The 21,496-nt window shown below is 47.7% G+C and overlaps 1 protein-coding gene across 2 annotated transcripts in view; it reads left to right on the top strand.

Moving 5' to 3' along the window:
* Tuft1 (tuftelin 1) overlaps positions 1 to 16,286 on the top strand; it is a 44,544-nt gene extending 28,258 nt beyond the window's left edge. For both annotated transcript variants that reach the window (XM_031374722.1, XM_031374721.1), the window contains 7 exons: positions 2,121 to 2,234; positions 7,770 to 7,898; positions 8,410 to 8,504; positions 12,253 to 12,358; positions 13,135 to 13,218; positions 14,216 to 14,316; positions 14,841 to 16,286. In XM_031374722.1, the coding sequence (XP_031230582.1) occupies positions 2,121 to 2,234; positions 7,770 to 7,898; positions 8,410 to 8,504; positions 12,253 to 12,358; positions 13,135 to 13,218; positions 14,216 to 14,316; positions 14,841 to 14,904 (693 nt within the window). In that variant the 3' untranslated portion in view covers positions 14,905 to 16,286. The remainder of the gene's footprint in view (positions 1 to 2,120; positions 2,235 to 7,769; positions 7,899 to 8,409; positions 8,505 to 12,252; positions 12,359 to 13,134; positions 13,219 to 14,215; positions 14,317 to 14,840) is intronic.
* The last annotated feature ends 5,210 nt before the right edge of the window (positions 16,287 to 21,496 follow it).

Below are 21,496 nucleotides of genomic sequence, written 5' to 3'. Positions count from 1 at the left end.
GAGACAGGGTTTCTCTGTGTAGACCAGGCCGGCCTCGAACTCAGAAATCCACCTGCCTCTGCCTCCTTAAAGGTGTGCGCCACCACTGCCCGGTTCAAAATACTTTTAAGAGTCTATGTATGTTACTGTATGAAATCTGGTTTGTAGAGTCACAAATGATGGCATATGCCTGTAATCTCAGGACTTGGAATACTGAGGCAGGAGGATCAATGTCAGCTTGAAGCCTAGTTTGTCATTTGTTTCTCTCACATGTACTTTTATACTCCCCCCCACCCCCGACACACACACATTCTCTGTCTTGTAGTGCTGGAATTAAGGCTAGGGCCTTACATATGTTAAGCAAACAGTCTGCTACCTAGCTGAACCTCTGTCATACTTCAATTAATGAAGAAAAGTCATGTCACTAAAGGGGTCTTATGAGAAGACTAGTTGGAATAAATGTGTCAGAGATCTGTGCAGGATCCTGTGGCAGTGCTTTATACTTGGGCTAGGTGCTTGAGCGATGCTGAACAGGAACTGACAAGGTAGCTTAATCAGTGTCCAGATTTTAAGTATGGCTCCAGTCACGTGCTTAATGCTAAACGTGCAGCTCGGATTGTTCCTTTTCCACAGAACACCATATTTGGCAAATAAGTTGTTGATAATAAACTATACTAACACCTGGCAATGTCTGCCTAGATTTTCTTACAAGCTCCAAACTGTACCAGATACTGTCTTCCCGACTTTGGACATAGCCTATGAGATCTGGCCAGTTGAGGAGTCTTCCCCATTTCGTACATATAGAAATGGAGGCCCACAGGAGCCGGGAAGAATAGGAAGGCTGGGAAGCGTCTCCCTCCACCCAGCTGAGGTGAAGGTCTTGCCACTTCCTACTGAGCAAGACCCAGAGTCTGTGCCAGACTCTCAGGGAGTTATGCAGCGGTTCGTGCCGTTGCAGCAAAAATGAGAGCGAGACCCTACACGTCTGCTCAGCCCTTACCAGCAGCCCACGGTTGGGTGTGTCTGGGAGGGACAGCTAGCAGTCGCCTCAGTGAGACACCCTTTTCATCACATCAGATCCCTGTCTTCATGCCTTTACTCTAAACCTGTCTATCCAGCAGCAGCCCTGTATATGCTGCTCCTGTGTGAGGTGTGAAAACAACAAAAGATGTGCCTTTGGGCTTCGGAGCTGCTGCCCTCCGAGAGATGGGAGGCAAATAGCAACTGTCCTTGGGAAGCCCAGTCAAAAGGGATGCAAGGCCATTTCTCTCAGCTCTAATCTGAAACTGGGGCTGGGAGTTCATACCTTTAATCTTAGCCAAGGAAGGCTGATGGCCACAAGTTTGAGGCCACATTGGGACTGTATATAATGAATTTCACATCAGCCTGGGCTAGAGAATGACTTGTGTCAAAACAACAAAGACAAAATCTAATCTAGAGGAAAGCAGGGCATGCCCATAAAGACAGCACACACACACACACACACACACACACACACACACACACATACACACACACTCTGAGCCACTGAAATGGCCAGGTAAGAGTGCCTGTAGCCAAGTTTGGTTTTGTCTTTGACACCCACAAGGTGGAAGGAGAGAACTACTCCAGCAAATGGTCTTCTGACCTCCATAGGTGTACTGTAACACAGACAATGCCACCCCAACGCACAAAATAAATGTAAAAAATGTTTTAAAAGAAACCATTCCTGGCCAGTGGTAGTGGCCTTTAATCCCAGCACTCAGGTAGGTGGTGGAGGCAGGAGGATCACTGTAAGTTCCAGGCCAGCTTGATCTACAGATCGAGTTCCAGGACAGCCAGGGCTGCACAGAGAAACCCTGTCTCAACCCCTCCCCCCTCTAAAAAAAGAGAAACCGTTCCCTTGATGTATTTAAAAGTTAATTGTGTCCTAAAACTGGCCAAGTCCCTTAGGGATTAAGGGATACTCCGTGTGTGTGTGTGTGTGTGTGTGTGTGTGTGTGTGTATAAATAACTCAAAACTTTTGGTTGCTCTCCCCTGTGTGATGCTAATTCTTTTGTGAGGGTGATCCCCACAGTGTGGCCGGTGGGTTGGAGGGGACCTTCTCTTACTAAGTCATAGATGTGGCAGCTTTCCCTTCCCATTTCTGCTCTGGTTCTAGGTGGACGCCAGCATGAGTGAAGATGTTGAGAGCTTGAAGAAGACCGTGCAGGAGTTGCTTGCCAAGCTGCGGGAGGCCGAGCAGCGACACCAGTCAGACCGTGTGGCTTTTGAGGTAAGATTTGGCATCTGGAAAGAGGGTGCCCTGAGGGACTGGCTCCTGGATGAAGGGCCAGTGACTTTCTCAGCATGGACTTCATTTTTCTGGGTGGACGCCAGCCTACAAGACATGCAATGCTGCGAAGCCTTTGCTTTCATTAGATGTTAAAGTGTTGGCTATCCAGATCTGGCCAAAGCGCATGTCTTTCTTTTCTCTGAAGCACTGAGGACAGAACGACCTATGCCTCGTGCACGTTAGGCTGGGCTCTAACACTGAGCACGGCTCGGCCTTGAAGGTTAGATCCTGAGTCTCTGTTCCACTGAAGTTGAGTATAGTTCTAGTCTAGGACAGCAGGTAATTCAGAAGTCATTGCCGTGTCCCATAATAAGAATCAGGGGGTCAAAGGTTCCTTGTGGGCAGGGACCATTGCTATCAGGTTCATAGAACCCCAGTGCCTGGTATAATACATGGCATAAGGTAGGTATTTCATAAACGTGGATTGAGTGAGTAAGTAAGTCTGTCTTGACAAGAAATAACTATGTTAGTGGGCACACAGGGCCTTGTTAACATGCCAGTGGACACATGGGGCCTTGTTATCATACCAGTGGACACACAGGGCCTTGTAACCTTAATTATTGTTATAGTCATTTTTAGACTTTATTTATTTTAGTATGGCTGTCTGGTCTGCATGCATGTGTATCACATACATGCCTGGTGCTTGAGAAGGTCAGAACTGGGCATTGGATCCCCTGGAACTGGAGTTCTAGATGGTTGTGAACTGCCTCATGGGTGATGGAAATCAACTTGGGTCCTCTGGAAGAGCAACTCTGAGCCATCCCCAGCCCCTGTTGTTGTTTTTGAGACAGGGTCTCATGTAGCTTTGAAAAACTCCTGATTCTCTACCTTCCCAAATGCTGTATTTTAGGAATGTGTCATCATGCCTGGTTTGAGTGTGTGTGTGTGTGTGTGTGTGTGTGTGTGTATGTGTGTGTGTGTGTGTGTGTGTGTGTGTCAGGGGCTGTCCTGGAGATCAAAGGCACACTAGACAGGTACACTGCCAGTGAGTTAAGCTACATTTCCAGCTCTATAGCTGATTTTGTTAAAAAAAAAAAAAAATTACATTAATTCATTCATCTGTGTGGTGGGTATGGGACACTTCCATGGCATGCACATGGAGGTCAGAGGACAGTTTGCAGGAGTCATTTCTCTCCTTCCACCGTGGGGCTCCTGGAGATTGAACTCAGGTCATCACATTTGGTGGCAATACCCTGCCGACCCAACTCACCAGCATCATCTTTTCCCTCCAGTAATCTAGATTGTTTTAGAAGAATTTAAAGAAAAGTCTATAAATATAAATCCCTTATCTATTAAGAGTGTGCAAGGGAAACAAAGAGTGTGCAGGGTCTTCAGTTCACTATGGAAAATTCTTTGGGTATAAAATGAAGTATACTATAGTGAGAATTCTGGAATTTTGGTTTTGTTAAAAAATACAGGAATATTATAAGAATATGTTTTTTGTTTTAATCCCAGGTGTGGGGTATGGTGTAGCTTGTTCACACAGCCCACTGTGATTTGCCACATGCTCTAGCAGGAGCGTGATTTTGCCAGGTCCAGAGAGATTCTGTGATTGTATGATCTTTGGAATTCTGGGGACTTTTCAGAGGGTACATACATGCTAGGTTCCCGGGAGGCATAGTAGGTTGTTGGCTAGTGATTGCTGGTTGTTAGTTACTGTTGGTCGCTATTGGTTGCTGTTGGTTGTGGTTTCCTAAGTACTTGTGCACAGAGAAGAAACAAGAAGATATTAGATATCCTGACAGGTAAGATCAAACTTGCCCCAAGGAACTCATCAGTAGGTGTAGTTGTGTGCACCCACTATCTGGATTCAAGAATGAAAGACATACATGTGCACGGGCATGCACGCCAGTTAATTTTAAAATGCCTTGGCTAGCTCAGCACACATTTCCCTCCTGTAATCCTGATTTAACACCCTCTAATTCTATATTTTATCTTTGTTGCTCTGGCTCCTTCCTGGCAGCTCCCTAGTCTTTACTGCCCAAGACGTTTTTGGGCAACCTTCTGAGGGCCACATTCCTTCTCATCTACCTTTCGGATGATTTTCCTTCTGCAGCTCTAAATTTGATCTGTCTCCTGAATTATAGTGGTTCTTCCCTCCTTCCTCTTCCCAGTTCCTAGTCCACACCAATCTCAAGGTCCCGCCTCCGTCTACCTGCCCAGCCATTGGCTCTTTATTGACCGATCAAAAACCAATTGGGGACAAGGACCTTTAACATTTGGACACGCAGATTCCTCATTTTGGGGGCCAGATTAATTCAAAGCATTAGGACCAACCCCCAACAAGCAGGAAGTAGTCTAATGATAATGTTGCCCCCTTTTTAGCCTCTGACTTTATTCAGGGGTCTCTTTCCTTTCCCCTCTATTCTTTTTTTTTTTTTAAAGATTTATTTGTTATTATATCTAAGTACACTGTAGCTGTCTTCAGACACACCAGAAGAGAGCATCAGATCTCATTACAGATGGTTGTGAGCCACCATGTGGTTGCTGGGATTTGAATTCAGGACCTTCAGAAGAGCAGTCAGTGCTCTTACCTGCTGAGCCATCTCACCAGCCCCTCTCTATTCTTTTTCTCTTTTATCTAGTGTTAGGGGATTGAACAGGTAGAAGAAGGGTGGAGAAGGTTGGAAGGAAGAAGTAGCCAAACCTAACTACAGTGCACTGAGCAATTTTCTGTTCTGTGTGCAGTTAGAATAATAACACTTCTGTTACTGTTCACTCACAAATAAAATATGTTGTGATAGGATTATATTCCTCACAGTCATACTGGGATCTCATAAAAGGAGGAAGGCCAGCCTGAGATCTTTTTCATGGAACTAAAAAGATTTTTTTTCATTGTGTATGGGTGGTGTGTTGCAGTGCATGTGTGGAATTGAATTTCTCTTTGCTGGAGTGGTGGGTTCTCTCCTTCCACCGTATGGCTCCCTGGCATCGAACTCAGGTCCCTAGGCTTGACAGCAAGACCCTTTACCTCAGACCCATCTTACTGACCCTAAAGAGGAGGGTTTTTGAGAGGAAGATGGAGGATGAAGAACAACGCTGAGAATGGTGAACTGCCCTGAAGTTAAGGGCACAGCTCTCTGTCCCTGACTGTGTGAGGCTGTGTGTGTGTACTGTCTTCAGTGGGGAGAAGAGGAGCTAGGCTTGGCTTTCCCTGGTGCTCCGTTTCTAAGCACACTTTCCTATTATATATAGTCTGACTTGGGAAAATTGTAAGACCAGTTTGTGAGCGAAGCAGCCGTTGGGTAAAGATGTTCCCGGTCCCTTTTCCGTGACACAGTTTAGATAGTCAGGTTATTTAGGGACCACCTGTTTCCTCTGTTCTCTGCAAAAGCTACGAGGAGAGGAGGCTGAAGCTTCAGCCCCGAGCAGGGGTAGGGTGTTGGAAGTTTTGGGAAGTTGTGGCATTCCAGACACACTTGTCATTTCTGACTGCATGTGGTGGAGCCAGCTGCTCCTAAGGAAGAGCTTCCTGAACATAAGTACAGGCACAGGCTGGGGGGTCACAGCCACCATGGTTTGGGACAGTTCTTTACCCACCTGCAGCAGGTGCCCTTTGGTCGGGCTCCTTCCTCTGTGAGCAGGACAGGATGAGCTACTGGACAGAAGGGTAAATCTGGCTTTTGTTTGTTTGTTTGTGCCTGTTAGTTTTTGTTTTGTTTTGTTTTGTTTTTTCGGTTTTTTGAGACAGGGTTTCTGTAGACAGGCTGGCCTCAAACTCAGAAATCCACCTGCCTTTGCCTCCCAAGTGCTGGGATTAAAGGCGTGCACCACCACCACCCAGCGCCTGTTGTTTTTTTTTGTTTGGTTTTTTTTTTTTTTTTGCATCTCTGTGATCCTAATTGGAGATTTAGATCAAGGCTTTGTTAGTATTTAGATCAGCCTGCGTGTAGTATTTATGTACTGAAATGAGAACCTTTCCTAAGCTCCTGCCCAGGAAACTGGCCTGTTTTAGGCCAATACATATTATTGAGGGGGTTTCCTAACCTCTCCTGATGAATAAGATTGTCCAGTCTGTTTTTCTGAACCTGGGGGTATGAAAGGCAAGATTAACAATTATCATAAATATCGCCTGTCATTAAGCTTGGGTTCCTATTCTGCTGGCTGCCTGCTGTCAGGAGGGATTTTCAGTGAATTTGCTTTGCTAGGGCAGGTGTGTTATGTGGACAGGTCCCATCATACATTTTCTGCATCAGGCTTTTTCTGCCCTGATTCTGAGACTGGGAATAGCCAGACAAACTGGGTGCTTTCTGTCATCCAGGCCTACCAGAGCTTATCTGGATTCTCTCTCTTATTTTAAAAAAAGATTTATTTATTTATTTATTTATTTATTTATTTATTTACTTATTTATTTATGTGTATGAGTACACTGTAGCTGTACAGATGGCCATGAGCAATCATGTGGCTGCTGGGAATTGAACTCAGGACGGTCCCGCTTGCTCCGGCCCTGCGCTCGCTCCGGCGTAATACACTGTAGCTGTCTTCAGATGCACCAGAAGAGGGCGTCAGATCTCATTACAGGTGGTTGTGAGCCACTATGTGGTTGCTGGGATCCCAACTCAGGACCTTCGGAAGAGCACTCAGTGCTCTTACCTGCTGAGCCATTTCGCCAAGCCCCATCTGGATTCTCTTTTACCAAGTGATGAGGTGTCTGCGGTGAGTGGGAGGCAGAGAAATGGATGGCGATATACCCTGGTGGGAGCATGGGCTCTGCCATTCCCTAGCTTTATTTGTGATGGACTAATTGAGCACTAGTTCCACCGAGACCTGTAGAGCAGTTGCTGTATGCAAGGAACTTTGTTGCTCTTTGGAAGTGTGGAAGGATCCAAGGCCTGTCTGCCACACACTTGCACTGTGCTTGTGGGTGCACTGAACCTGAGAAGAACCTTCCCAGGCCTAGGAGGGTGCTTAGGTGGGATATCTGTGGGACCTGAAGGATAAGCAGGCTTTGGTGAGATGGAAGCAGAGGAACCAAGGCAGGGTCTTTCTTTTCTCTCTCATTCTAACGATTGCGAATCCTGCTGTTCTTTCCAGTGTGGTTTCTCGCCTGCTAAAGGACAGATGTTGCCTGCTGTAGCACCGTGTACAGGCACTGGGTTGGCCTTGGTGTGGAGGTGGCAGAGCAGGAAAGTGGAAAGACGGGAGTGTGTCTCCTAGGTTATTTGCTTCTGACCAGCAGGGAAGCCATAGCATTGGGTTAAACTTGTCACCCCTGGAAGGGTCGTGGAGGTGTTCTAAGATGTCAACCAGGGGATCTTGATGACCCGCGTGCCAGTTGACCTTGGAGATGAAGTTAGTCTGTGAGGGGCCAGTTAGTCTCCGTGACAGTCCCGATGGGATGAGAAGTGACAGTGTGCTCAGCATAGTCGCTTCCTTTGTCCATCCCACCCTGAAGCCACCCCAGGTTCCCTTTTGAAGGTTTATCTACATTTGCCTTTTTCCTTTCACCCTTGAACACACCCTTCTGCATTATAGGTCACCCTCAGCCGGTATCAGCGAGAAGCAGAACAAAGTAATGTGGCCCTTCAGAGAGAAGAGGACAGAGTGGAACAGAAAGCGGCAGAAATCGGGGAGCTGCAGAGGCGCTTGCTGGGGATGGAGGCGGTAATGGTGATGTTCTGCTTTCAGAGTCCAGCCCTGGGGCAGGAAGGAACCCAAGGCTTCTTTCCCTAATAGCTCCAAAAGCATCCCTTTGCAGCAGCCGTGCACATCCATTGTGATACCTTCTAGCGCTTTAGGAATGGAGGGTCTGTCATCCAGCCTCGGTCTCCTGCTGCCGGTGAAATTATTCCCACCTTAGACTTGTTCTTAACATAGATGCCCCATTGGGCTTCTGAAGACTCTTCTGTCTTCTGAGTCGGTGGTGGGTGGGCTTGCACAATGCAGGGCCACGTTCTCCCTCAGGCGGCTGGGTGAGGCTGAGAAGTGTCTACATGCTGAGAGTGGGAAGGGCTATTCCCTGACAGGGGAGGCCGCCCATCAAACCAGCCTGGCCTGCTGTTCTTTGGCAACAGGCCCAGGCCCAGTAGCAGCCAAGCCCCTGTTCAGGTACCCATTTTACCCCAAGGTGTTGATGTCTGTTCTTGCTACAGGCCTTTTCTTTTGTCCCACCCAGGAGCATCAGGCCTTACTGGTGAAAGTCAGGGAAGGAGAGATGGCCCTAGAAGATCTTCGGATCAAGAGCGCTGACTGTCAAGCAGAAAGAGAAAAGTAAGGGCCCTTGTTCACTGTAAAGCTGAGTGAAGGGAAAAGAGGCAGGCTGTGTGCTCGCTGGTGCTGATGTCAGATCTTCCACTTCTAACTCAGTGTGCTTGTATAGGGTGGAGCCCCACCCAGCCAGATACTGTTCAGAGGGCTGCCTTCCTCAAAGAGTTCATTTAACCTGGGGGCTGTTAGTATTCTGTCTAAACTCCACCCCACAGCTACCTGGCAACAGCCTGGTAGGCCTGGCCCACTATAAAAGGGGCTGCTTGCCCCCTCCTCCCTCTCTTGCCTCTTGCTTATTCTTACTTCCTTCTTGCCCTCTTGGGCTCTTCCCTTCCCCATTCCCTTCCCCCTCTCTCCACGTGGTCATGGCCAGCCACTACTTCTCTACTCTCTCTCTGCCTTTCTCTGCCACTACTACCCTCTTAACTCCTCTCTCCATGCCCTGAATAAACTCTATTCTATACTATACCGTCCTGTGGCTGGTCCCTCAGGGGAAGGGGATGCCTCGGCATGGGCCAGCTAAGACACCCCCTTCCCCCGTACCTCACCACACCCCCATAGAACATACCCTCTACCTCTTTATCTTTTTATAAATACATCAGGGGCAAAGACCTAAAGAAAAGGATTTGTAAGGTCAGGTAGAGTTGAGGAAGCACGGCTGTCACAGCTCTCAATGAAGGAGGTTTTGCTGGACATGTCACTCCATGTTTCTTACTCCTAAAGCAGCAACACTGGAAGTTCTTAAAGTCATGTAATCTCTCTAGTCTTTTGGAGACAGAATGGATAGCTCTACGAGGACTTTCTCTTGCTCCAAGCAGTTCAGATAGAAACCCAGAACTGCCTGCTGTCCCCAGAGGCCCATAGGGCCCTGCTGAGCATACTTACCTACTAAATTAGAGGGCTTGACAAGTCTCCTCCGAGGAGAGGTGATCAGAGGCTCCAGACCAGTGGGCCCCTCAGAGCAGAGACTGCCTCCTGAAAGTTCAGGACAAAACAAGACGTTTACAGGGCATGGTGGCACATGTCTATAATCCCAGCACCTAGAAGGCTGAGGCAGGAGGATTGCTATGAGTTCAGGGCCAGCTTGTGCTACGAAGTGAAACTGATTATGATCTTTCTGGATGCAGTAGTGGTAATTTGCATCTGTTATTCCAGGGACTCAGTGGGGCAGAGGGAGGACCATAAGACCCAGGCCAGCCTGTGCAATTTAACACAGTTTGGCTCAAAAACAAACAACAAACAGTTTAATCTCAGTAAGCCACAGTGGGTCTGGTCATCATTGTATCAGTGATCTTTTTCACATTTAGTAGACATCTCCTGAAGGGCCAGGATCCACAGACCAGTCTGCTACTGCTCCTCTCTCTCCAGAGGGTGTTTTCTCTTCTTTCAGATAACCCAGGTTTGACCTCCCTGGCATGGAAAGTACATCTTTTTATTCTAGCCTCCTTTCTTGTTTGATGTCATATCTAAGTAACTTTCAATCAACAGTTGGAGCTGGGAGTAGGGGTTCATGCCTTTAATCCCAGCACCCAGGAGATAGATGCAGGTGGATCTCTATGAACTTTAGGCCAACCTGGTCCACAGGCAAGATCTAGGCCATTTGGGGCTACAGAATGAGACCCTGCCTCAAAGAAAAAAACGAAAACCAGGGAATTGGAAATTATCTCTTTAGTGAATATCTGAAGTCTTATTTTGCTGCCATTGGTCCTCCAGACAACGAAAGCAGTTATCTGAGTGGCATATATATTGTATTAGGTATCCTAAACAATCCTGAGGTAAAGTGTAAGGGAGGATGCACACTCGAAGGGCATGTGCAAATGCCAGTGAGGGACAGCAGCACTCAGGGGCTCTACCATCATTCTCCTTGGGTGCTGAGGGATGGCTGCATTCAGACCTCCCCTTCCTCTGTGTGAGAGGGACTGAGGGCAGAGTAAAGAAGAGCAAGCAGGGTGGTGGCAGCGCACGCCTTTAATCCCAGCGCTTGGGAGGCAGAGGCAGGTGGATTTCTGAGTTGGAGGCCAGCCTGGCCTACAGAGTGAGTTCCAGGACAGCCAGGGCTACACAGAGAAACAAAAGATGAGCTAATCCCAACAGTGTTCTGGAACGGCGTTTGACTGCTGCTCACCTCCTGGAGAACGGAGGGTGGGATTTAGAGTTCAGGAAGGATGTTAGGGCACCGGTGCATTGTAACCACCTCACCCTCAGTACTACCCATGTTTGGCTTGGTTTGGTTTTGAGACAGGGTTTCTCTGTGTAGCCCTGGCTGTCCTAGAACCCGCTCTGTAGACCAGGCTGGCCTCAGACTCACAGATCTGCCTGCCTCTGCCTCCTGAGTGCTGGATTTAATGGCGTGTGACACCACTGTCTGGGTACCACTCATTTGCTAACAGCATGCACTTGTTGGTCTCTTTAGGCAGAACTGGGAATAAGCAGTGCCTGTGGCTTTTCAGGAATCCCTGGGCATTCTCAAGAGTGACTAGGGATATTGCTCTCTACTCACAGCATCATAACGTCATGACAAGCACCCTTCTGCTTCTCTCCAGACACTGACTATGTGTGGGTCTCGTGGTCTAATTCAAGTCTGAGGCTGTCCAGACTTACTGCGGATCCCTCATGTCAAGGGTTCAGTTCTACCCCACTTTAGCTGACAATCAAAATAAGTGTGTTCAAGGGTGCCCATACCCCTTTGCCATTTGTGAGTGTGTCGGGGCGTGAGGAGTGGTTCTAGCCAGTTGCTTCCTCGGGTTCAAGAGTTTGTAGCAGTGGCTCAAGGAACTGATGAAACAATATTATAAGTTCAGGGTTTTTTTTTTTTATGTATATGAGTACACTGTAGCTGTACTGATGGTTCTGAGCCATCATGTGGTTGCTGGGAATGAAGGTTGCTCACTCCAGTCGGCCCCACTTGCTCCAGCCTAAGGATTTATTATTATTTTTATGTATATGAGTACACTATAGCTGTACAGATGGTTGTAAACCATCATGTGGTTGCTGGGATTTGAACTCAGGACCTTTGGAAGAGCAGTCAGTGCTCTTAACCGCTGAGCCATCTCTCCAGCCCCAGGATTTATTATTATATCTAAGTATACTGTAGCTGTCTTCAGACACGCCAGAAGAGGGCGTCAGATCTCATTACAGGTGGTTGTGAGCTACCATGTGGTTGCTGAGAATTGAACTCAGGACCTCTGGAAGAGTACACAGTGCTTTTAACCTCTGAGCCATCTGTCCAGCCCTCTTCTGGCTTTAATACTGAAAAGTTTTAATAATAATGTTAATAGTAAAAAAAAAAAAAAGCCAGGCAGTGGTAGCATACACTTTTAATCCCAGCATTCAGGAGGCAGAGGCAGGTTGATCTCTGAGTCGAGGTCAGCTTGGTCTACAGAGGAAGTTCCAAGACAGCCAGGGCTACACAGAGAACCCCGCCTCAAAACCAAAACCAAACAAAAAAACAAAAAAACACCCTGCTCTTGGCAAGGCATGGTGGTACATGCCTACAATCCTAGCAACTGAGGAGGTTGAGGCGAGATGATGCCTTTGAGTTGGGGCTACCACCTAAAACAAAAAAAAGCTGGCAAAACAAACAAGTCATGCTGCCCCCTAACGGCATGCAGATGACATACCCTGTCTCTTGCCAGTTATGCTTTAAAGTGCCTGGTAACTTTTTCTTTTGGGCAGGCCCCTGGATGGAGCACAGGGACTCACCTTTGGAGACAAGTGTGACCTCACTTCAGCTCCTGGTCTTTATCTCTAGGTCTGCTGCTCTAGAAAAGGAAGTGGCTGGGTTTCGGGAGAAGATCCACCACTTGGATGACATGCTGAAGAGCCAGCAGCGGAAAGTTCGGCAGATGATAGAGCAGGTAAAGGGGGTCCTATCGCAGCTGCCCTGTGTTTACCCCGAGCCTGCACTTCCATCACTTATTCCCCTGGGCAACTGGATTTAAAACAGGTGACCCTTGAGCATCAGGGCTGCTGGTTACTCGAGTTTCGGTATTGTTCTTCCACAGTCATTCCCTAACATTGATTTTGCATTGAGTTTCTGCTTTCCCAATGGTCTCACTTACACTCTAAATCTTTTTTGGTAAACAAGTATTGGAGTCATAATAAATTCAGTTACCTGTGAAGATGAAGGAGGATTCATGCCTCCTGTAGATCTCCTGCCTAACTGTTCTGTCTGAGCATCAGAGTAGCATGTTTGGGATAGGCTCAATTGCAAAACTGTTTTGAGACCCTGAGGTTTCCCTCCCCAAACAGGGGGGGTCATGTCCTTCCTTCGTGTCAGCTCCCTTTACATGTGCCGTGTTTACTGCCATTTCTCATTGTCTAGAAGAGTATCTGTGACGTGGTAAGCACTCAGTAAATGTTCCCTAGGCAAATGAATACATAATTTACACTTTCCAGAACCAAAGGTTTTATATCATTTATTATGTACTTTGGCTTTGAGCTTGGCATTCCCTTTCCTGCTTCTGGGTTCTTTAGTGATGAAAAGAAAGGATTTGTAGAAACGACAGTGAAACTGTGAGAGGGGTGGAGCGGCCCTTTTGGCTCTGCTGGCTGCCCTATCACCAGGGTAGAGTTTGGCGAGTGCATGGCTAGTCTCTGCAAAATGAACTCCACATCTCTTACGTGTTTGCAGCTCCAGAATTCTAAAGCTGTGATCCAGTCAAAGGATGCCACCATTCAAGAGCTCAAGGAGAAAATTGCCTACTTGGAGGCTGAGGTTTGTGTATTGGAAGCCCCCAACACAGAACTGGGCTCTTAAAAAGCACAGGCACAGGAGGGGGGTTGGTCCTGTCGAGCTGCTACTTGGAAGGAAGTATCTGGGAGCATTGCTCCGTGGTTGTTGAGAGCTTCCAGGCAGCAGCTGACAATGGTAAGACCTGTCCCTGCCATTCAGGGTTGAGCATTGTGGTGCACACCACTACCATGGCACATTTTAACCACATGAGCTTTGCTGACAGTGGAGCCAGGTTTGACAGAAGAGGGCACATTTAGTGGTTGGCATCTCCTTATAGCTCTGATAATGGGTTCAGTTGGCCACTAAGATGACTTCCTAGTCTCATTTCTACTTTGCTGCAGCTGTTGACTACCTTCAGATCACGTTGCAAGCCACTGTGTGAAGGTGTCTGTAATAGAGGAGACAGATGAGAGACAGGGTATTTAGAGAAAGTATGGTCTAGAGCTAAAAATAAAAATATTGGGGGAAAAAAACTAAGACAAAGCAAAAATATATGGGGTGGAGAGGTGACTCAGAGGTAAAGAGTTGGCTGCTCTTTCAGAGAGTCTTCCAGCATCCACATCTGGCTGTCCACAACCACCTATATGACCAGTTCCTGGTCACCTGACACTTTTCTTCTGGACTCTGAAGGCACCTGTACGCATGTGGCATACACTCACACAGGCATAGATATAAGTAAAAATAAAAACAAACAAACAAAACTATGGATATTTTAAAACCTAGGCTGTTGACAGAGGCATATAACTATTTTGACTGAAGACAAGAAGCTGCATACAGGAAATGCGTATAGACAGGGAGCTAGAGGTGACTGGCGTGGCCGAGTCACTGAGGCAGCGTGTGATCTGTTCTGACGAAGGGAGAGGACACCCCTGGCTGGTGGCATGCGAGTAGACATGGGGCTAACAGGAGCAACCGTGCAAATTAAACAGGGAATGTAGCAAGCCAGAGAGGCCCCCTGTAACCTGCATTCACTTTTCAGAACTTAGAGATGCATGACCGCATGGAACATCTCATAGAGAAGCAGGTCAGTCACGGAAACTTCAGCACACAGACCCGTGCCAAGACAGAGAACCTGGGCAGGTAAGTGTGTGTGGAGAGTGGGCCTAGGAGGAGAGGAGAGAGCCAAGGAGCTTTGTGAAGCCTTCCTTGCTGAGCTTTCTGCCCCAATCTCCAATCTGAGTTCAACACTCTACTTTCTTGCCTGGGGGGACCATGCATGGCTCCTGGAAGTATAGGGACCCCCAAAGATTGTCTATAAAATTTGTTTATATATTTCCCTATCACAGATTTATACATATATATTTGCATATTTCTAGAGAAGGTTCTTTTGTCTCTAAGAGATTCACCTTAAATCTTGGGGAGGATAACCCACGAATCTCAGCTATGCCCACCTCTCAGTTGTGTGACGACTCCTATCTTTATCACGCTTGACACCGGATAAGTGTCAGGCCACAGTTTGTCCTCCACACTACTGAATGGCACTGCTTTGTGCTCTCCAGCGATAAGTCAGCCCGGCAGTGTAGTATTCCAGAGGCACTGTGGAGGGGAGGCTCTGTGAAGCAGGCCACAGCAGCTGCGCTCAGCATTTCCTCCTTTCTCTCCAGTGTCAGGATATCGAAGCCCCCCAGCCCTAAGCCTATGCCTCTCATCCGAGTGGTGGAAACCTGAGCTGCCAGGAGATGGACGCTGCCATCGCTGTTGCCTCGGTCCTACAGAGAAGCCCTCCACCCCTGTAGGCGGTTGATACTGACTCTGACTTCCTGACTACCCTGGTGGCCCCAGGTCTTGGGCTCTTGCCCCAGGCTCCTGTCCTCTGCTGGCTGGCAGATGGGTCAGGAGCGCCTGTCTCCTCGGGACACTGCAGACCTTGGGAAGACAGTCTCCTGTTAGCAGGAACGGAGCAATATCTTTATTCTCAGTTAGTGTTTTTCCATGTAAGAGAGCCTCCCTGCTGTGTGCACTGGAATCTAGCTGCCCGAAAGCCAGGCCCTCATTAAGTCCAGAGAAGTGACAAAATTTGTCTCAGCCCAAAAAGCTAGAAGCACAGATGTACAGTGACTGGAGTATGCGTGTCCTTGGGGGATGAAGTTCCTTCTGCAAACACAGCTCAGTTCTTAGTAACAAACTGTTTGTTTTTCCACTTGGCTCCACCCTTGTGCCATGCTGACCGGGGCTGTCTCCAGGCAGTCAGTGGGGGCTCGTTAGCCAGGCCTGGTCTTAGCCAAGGAACCTTGCCTAGTAGATAGCCTTGCCCTTTTGGGGACACAGGAATGTACATTCAGGCAGCAGTTTATAGTAGGAAGATTCTCTAGGGCTACAAATAGTTCATGGAAGCTCCCCATCTGTGGGTTTTCCCCTGCGGTGTCCTGAGAGGCACACCTCAGTCTTCCTAACCCAGAGCTGGGAACCGTCTCCTCTGTCAGTCTCAGCAAAACTGCTACTATATTTATTTTGCTAAGTTATTGCTGGTTTGGCTTACATCTCATAACTGATTTAGTACCAGTGTTCTGCAGCCTTCTGCCGAGGTGTTTGGGTTTACCTGGACGTGGGGAAAGTATTCTGGTTGGCCTGGTTGGTTTCACAGTGTGGTACTAACTCCCCATGCCATCCCTCTAGCTGCTGCTTTTCCGTTCTTTCTCCAGGGCCGACTTGTAACTCAGGAGGCTAGTGTCTGTCCCGGAGCGTGTGCTGTCTGGGGAATAGGGCAGTCGGGATTGTTTGGGAGACAGAGGTTCTTCTAATCTCTCTGAACACTTACTTCTACCCATAACGGCCTCTATCCCAGCCCTGAATGACCCTGCAGCTCGTGGTGTTCCCTATAGTGTGGTCTAGTAGCCTCAAGAGTATTCTACTTGGCTCACAACTAGAAGCGTTAAGTCTGTGTGTTTCAATGTCAGGACTAGGCCCAGAGCCTGGCTTTGTCTGTACAGTGTCCTGAGACTTCAGGCAGAATGAGGGGGTTGTAGAGGATCTCCATGCCCCTTCAAGTTCTTTTCCTGTCTGTGACACAGTCTTTGTATGGCAACTTTAATAAATTATGCTAACATGTCTTTTTGCCCTGTGGGCCTTTTACTTCTTGGGGAGAATGAAAGCACATAATATACTGTCTCTCAGAGGTGGCATCATGTTGTCAGCATGCGAGCAGGGAGTTACAACTCTCTCAGACTATGATGTGGCATCCAGAAAAGTTACAAGCCATCAGGCCCTGTGGTCTAACCCAAGCTTTGACCCTGTCTGGGATCCCTGAGTTTGGCCACCCTGTGTCCTGATTTGGTTGCAGGTCCTGAGACTGCAAAGAGGCACGTGAGCAGCTCACATGCAGAAGTGAAAAGCTCTGGGAAATGCTGACTGCAACTCTGTGAGGGTTTGGTAGTTTCTGGCAATCTCTGTTAGTACAGTGATTTTTCTGTTCGTCCCTTTCTGCCAGGAAGCTAGTTGGCTGCAGGGCCAAACAAGACATCGATGAATTTACACAAACTCTGCTGGGCCAAGGAAATGGGGAACAACTCAGTCCTGTTGCCTGTCCTTTTGGTTTCCCACCCCCACCCACCCCCACCCCCACTTCAGTGGTATTCACAATACAGGCATCAAAACGCTCTGGAAACATTCCACCCCAGATCTAGATGTGTCTCCTGACTCCCAGGTTTCTCTTGCACTGGCAGTTTCTCTTGCTTGGCACAGGTATAACCAGACTACTTGTCTCAGAATATTAACAGGGTGGAAGCAGGGTGGGGTTGGCAAGGGTGCCAAGAAGACTGGCCTAGCTAGAGGATGCAGGGGTGAGTGTTGCCCTGCAGGAAAGGGAGGCTTCCCAGCAGGGCCTGCTGGGCTACATGGGAGGAGCAGAGATGTGGGGTGGAGATAGGAAGTGGGCAGGAGCAAAGCTCTGAGAGGTTCTTTGGATCAAAAAAAGGAGGGGTGGGTATGGGAGGGGGAACTCTGGGGTCTGCATCATAAGCCACTGTGAGCGGCTGCTGCAAGGAACAAGGCCAAGGAGGATGCAGGAGAGTCGCTGGGAAACCACAGCATCTTTCCAATTAGAGATGTTGAATGGGGCTTGAGGAGATGGCAAGCTCCTGATTTCTGCCCTTTTTAATTGCCTGTGTTTTGTGGTGTTTTAAGCCAACTCCTGTGTGCTACCAGAGGGAGGCTTGAGTTCTGCCTCTTTGGGACCTCTGCCATGAGGGTGTTAAGAGCTGCCCAGACATGCAGCCCATCATTGTCGGCCTCCTATAAACCTGGGCTGCAAGCCTGGTGATGGAAAAGAAGCTCACAGGAGCGCTTGTTCCCTGCCTGCCCAACAACTGCCCATATTCCATGTCTTCATTATTCCTTGCGCTAAGCAGAAAAGAGCCTGGTAGCACATACTGTTTCAGCCACGAGAAGCAGGTTGTTAGCCTCAGCCGCTTTGGTGATGAGGGAGGAGGACTGAAAAATGTAAGGACAGCTTGCTCAACTTAGTAAGACCCTGACTCAGAATAAATAAAAAAGGAACCCAGAGCATAGTGGTGCACACCTTTAACCCCAGTACTCAGGAGGCAAAGGCAGGTTGATTTCTGTGGATTTGAGGTATACATGGTCTACATAGTGAGTTCCAGGCCAGACAGGTGTCTAATGTTCATTTTCTTTGTGTCTCTGGATCTTTCTTGGGAGTCTCGTTATATAGCTCAGGCTAACCTCAAAGTCCCCATTCCCCTGCTTTGCCCTCCAAGCGCTGGGATTACAGGTGTGCATCACCATGCCTGGCTTTGTCCCATTTTAAATCACTGTTCCATGAAACATTTCCACTTTGGGAGGATGTTCTGCCTGACACCATACTTTACCGGAGGAGGCTAATGCCCCCTGGGATAGAAAAGCAATGTTCCCTCTCTAGCCAGCTCCAGGTTCTGGGTGGCTGCTTTTTGTGGGGCCTGTGTAATCCCCCTGGGTTCTCTGATTCCTCAGAACCAAGCTGCTGAGCTAGGGCCTGAGTCTGATCAGGCTATGACTCAACAACAGATGTTAGCCTAGGGCCCTTGGCCTCTTTTCCACGCTTTGATTTAGAGCTTTGGCTTTGCAAAGAGCAGTTGTTTGCTCTAGTCTGTCCCAATTATAAGCCCATGGCCTTGAAACTCATAAGTTGGAGACCTACAGATCCCCCCTTTCCCAAGAAAAATGCTTATCCAGGCTGAGAGTGAGAGATGGTTCTTAAAGGCAAGTACTTTTGGGCTCACTGAGACCAGTTCAGGACTCTTAAATGTGTGTGGCCTTTATGCTAAAATCTCTTTCCCTTGAGCCCTGTGGGAGAAGGGATTGAGGGTAGATGGCAGGATAATTAATTTCCCGACAGGGTTTTGGTCACCAAGTCTGAAACCACAGGGACCTCAGCATGCTGGAGGGAAGAAAATGCTTCATCTCGAGTTGAGTGAGCTATCGCATAGTCAGCCTTTTCCTCCCTGTTACTGGGGTTCCCGGCCCGGCCTCACCCTTCTGTCTGTCCTGTTTTAACTGACATGCTGTGTAAAATATATATTACTAGGTGGGAAGTTTTGCAAAACATAAGTCAATGAAAAAATGGACTTTTCAGGGCTGGAGAGATGGCTCAGCCGTAAAGAGCACTGTCTGCTTTCCCAGAGGTCCTGAGTTCAATTCCCAGCAACCACTTGGTAGCTCACGACCATCTATACTGGGATCTGATGCCCTGTTCTAGCATGCAAGTGCACATGCAGATAGAGCATATGTATGTATTTGTATGTATGTATGTATATAAATCTTTTTTTAAAATGGGCTTCTGTCCTTGGGTGTATAATCTCAGAGTCAGGAACTCTGTAATCAGCTTCCATCTCCTCCCTTTACAATCTCTCCCTCCCTCCATTCCTTGTTTGTTTTATTTCTGAGGCAAGTAACCCAGGCTAACCTTGAACTCTTGATTCTCCTGGCTCAGGCTTCTAAGTGCTGACACAACGGTTTGAGGTATTGCATTTTCTCTACTTTGTCTTAGAACTGTAACTCTTCAGACCAGACAGCCATCTTTGACTCTTCTTTCCATTTCTTTTTGTTTGTTTGTTTTCGAGACAGGGTTTCTCTGTGTAGCCCTGGCTGTCCTGGAACTCACTCTGTAGACCAGGCTGGCCTCCAACTCAGAAATCTGCCTGCCTCTGTCTCCCAATGCTGGGATTAAAGGTGTGTGCCACCACTGCCCAGCCTCTTTTCATTTTTTAATCAAATTATATCTGGTTTGCCAACTTGCCAGTTTCCTCTCTTGAAAAATCTCATATGTGGCCTGTCTCATGGTCACAGCCCACTCTTAGCCTATCTCCTTAAGCTTGGATTAACACTGACCAGCAAAGATTTATTTGAATCTCTGAAAGTACTAAGTACTTGCCTAAGGCAGGTCACAACTGCTTGTAATTCCAGCTCAAGGGGATCCATTGCCTCTGGCCTCTGTGTGCACTAAGCCATACACACAATTAAAAAATAAGTCGTGCCGGGCGGTGGTGGCGAACGCCTTTAATCCCAGCACTTGGGAGGCAGAGGCAGGCGGATTTCTGAGTTCGAGGCCAGCCTGGTCTACAGACTGAGTACCAGGACAGCCAGGGCTAGACAGAGAAACCCTGTCTCGAAAAACAAAAAACAAAAACAAAAACAAAAAAATAAGTCGTTTAAGAAAAGAAAATACAGGGCTAGCAAGATGGCTCAGTGGGTAAGAGCACTGACTGCTCTTCCGAAGGTCCTGCATTCAAATCCCAGCAACCACATGGTGGCTCACAACCACCTATAATGAGATCTGACACTCTTCGGGTGTGTCTGAAGTCAGCTACAGTGTACTTACGTATAATAATAAACCTTTAAAAAAAGAAAAGAAAATACAGAGATATTACTGTTAGGAGGTAGAAAAAAAGAGGCAAAGGAAAAAATGGATAAAAACAACCCCGGGGGCTGGAGAGATGGCTCAGTGAAGAGCACAGTGTTCTTTCAGAGATTTGAGTTCAATTCTCAGCAACCACATGGTGGCTCACAACCACCTGTAATGGGATCTGATGCCCTCTTCTGGTATCTGAAGACAGCTACAGTGTACTCATATATATTAAACAAACAAACAAACAAACAAGTAAAAAAAAAAAACAAAACACCCTGTTGTGTGTAGTGTTGAGCCAAGCTCTGCTATAGGACAGGCCTGTATACCTCCAGAATTCTGCTGGGTTGCTGGGGCCAACCTGTGAAGAGGTGGATAATAATGAAACATGCAGAAACAGTAGAAAGGGTGTGATGCTAGAACTGAGCCTGGAGGATATGAGCCCAGGGGAAATGACGGAAAGAACACATGCAGCGGAAATCATTAAGCACATTTGGAGGACAGGAAGACCAGCTGAAGGCTTTTTGGGGAAGTGGTCACTACATAGACCTGGCTGGCCTTGAACTTAGAGATCTACCTGCTTCTGTCTCCAAGATTAAAGGCATGGGCCATCACTGTGGCTTATATAATACTTTTTATCAACTAAAAGTAAGTTTTATTTGTTTGCTTGTTTTTTGTCTTGTCTGTTGTTTGTTTTTGAGACAGTCTTGCTACATAGCTCTTGCTGTCCTGGAACTCACTCTGTAGACCTAGCTGACCTCCAGCTCACAGAGATTTGCCTGCCTCTGCCTCCCCAGTGCTGGGACTAAAAGCATGCACCACCATGCTTGACTACAAATAAGAATTTAATGAATTGATAGGTCAGTGGAGGAGGGGCATGTCAGCAGAAAGAGATAATACCAGCAAATGTGTCAATGGGACTATGCAGAGGGCATGGGGACTACATTTTGGCTGAAAGAGAAAAGCAAAGCCAGTCACCTGGAAAATGGGGAAAACGAAGACAGGGTAACCAGGAACCAAGACATACTCACTGCCCCCCCCCCCCCAGTGGCAACATCTTGGAGTGTTTACTTCAGCCTCTTTAGAAACGGTCCTTTTCCCTTGTCCGTAAGATTTTGTGCGCTCCTTTACCATCCCCCAGCAGTATACCCTTCCTAACTGGCATTTGTATAGGGCATATAATATTACAGTGCAGAGCATCCTCTCATACCCATGCCCTTTCTGTGACTGGCACACAACAAACTTGTGCTGAGAGAAGTAGAAAGAAACTGAGTGGGGGCTGGCAAGATGGCTCAGTGGGTAAAAGCACTGACTGCTCTTCTGAAGGTCCTGAGTTCGGATCCCAGCAACTACATGGTGGCTCACAACCACCCGTAATGAGATCTGACGCCCTCTTCTGGTGCGTCTGAAGACAGCTACAGTGAA

This window comes from Mastomys coucha, unplaced genomic scaffold, assembly GCF_008632895.1.
Source record: "Mastomys coucha isolate ucsf_1 unplaced genomic scaffold, UCSF_Mcou_1 pScaffold16, whole genome shotgun sequence".
Classification (NCBI taxonomy): domain Eukaryota; kingdom Metazoa; phylum Chordata; class Mammalia; order Rodentia; family Muridae; genus Mastomys; species Mastomys coucha.
This window is presented reverse-complemented; position numbering and strand designations above follow the sequence as displayed.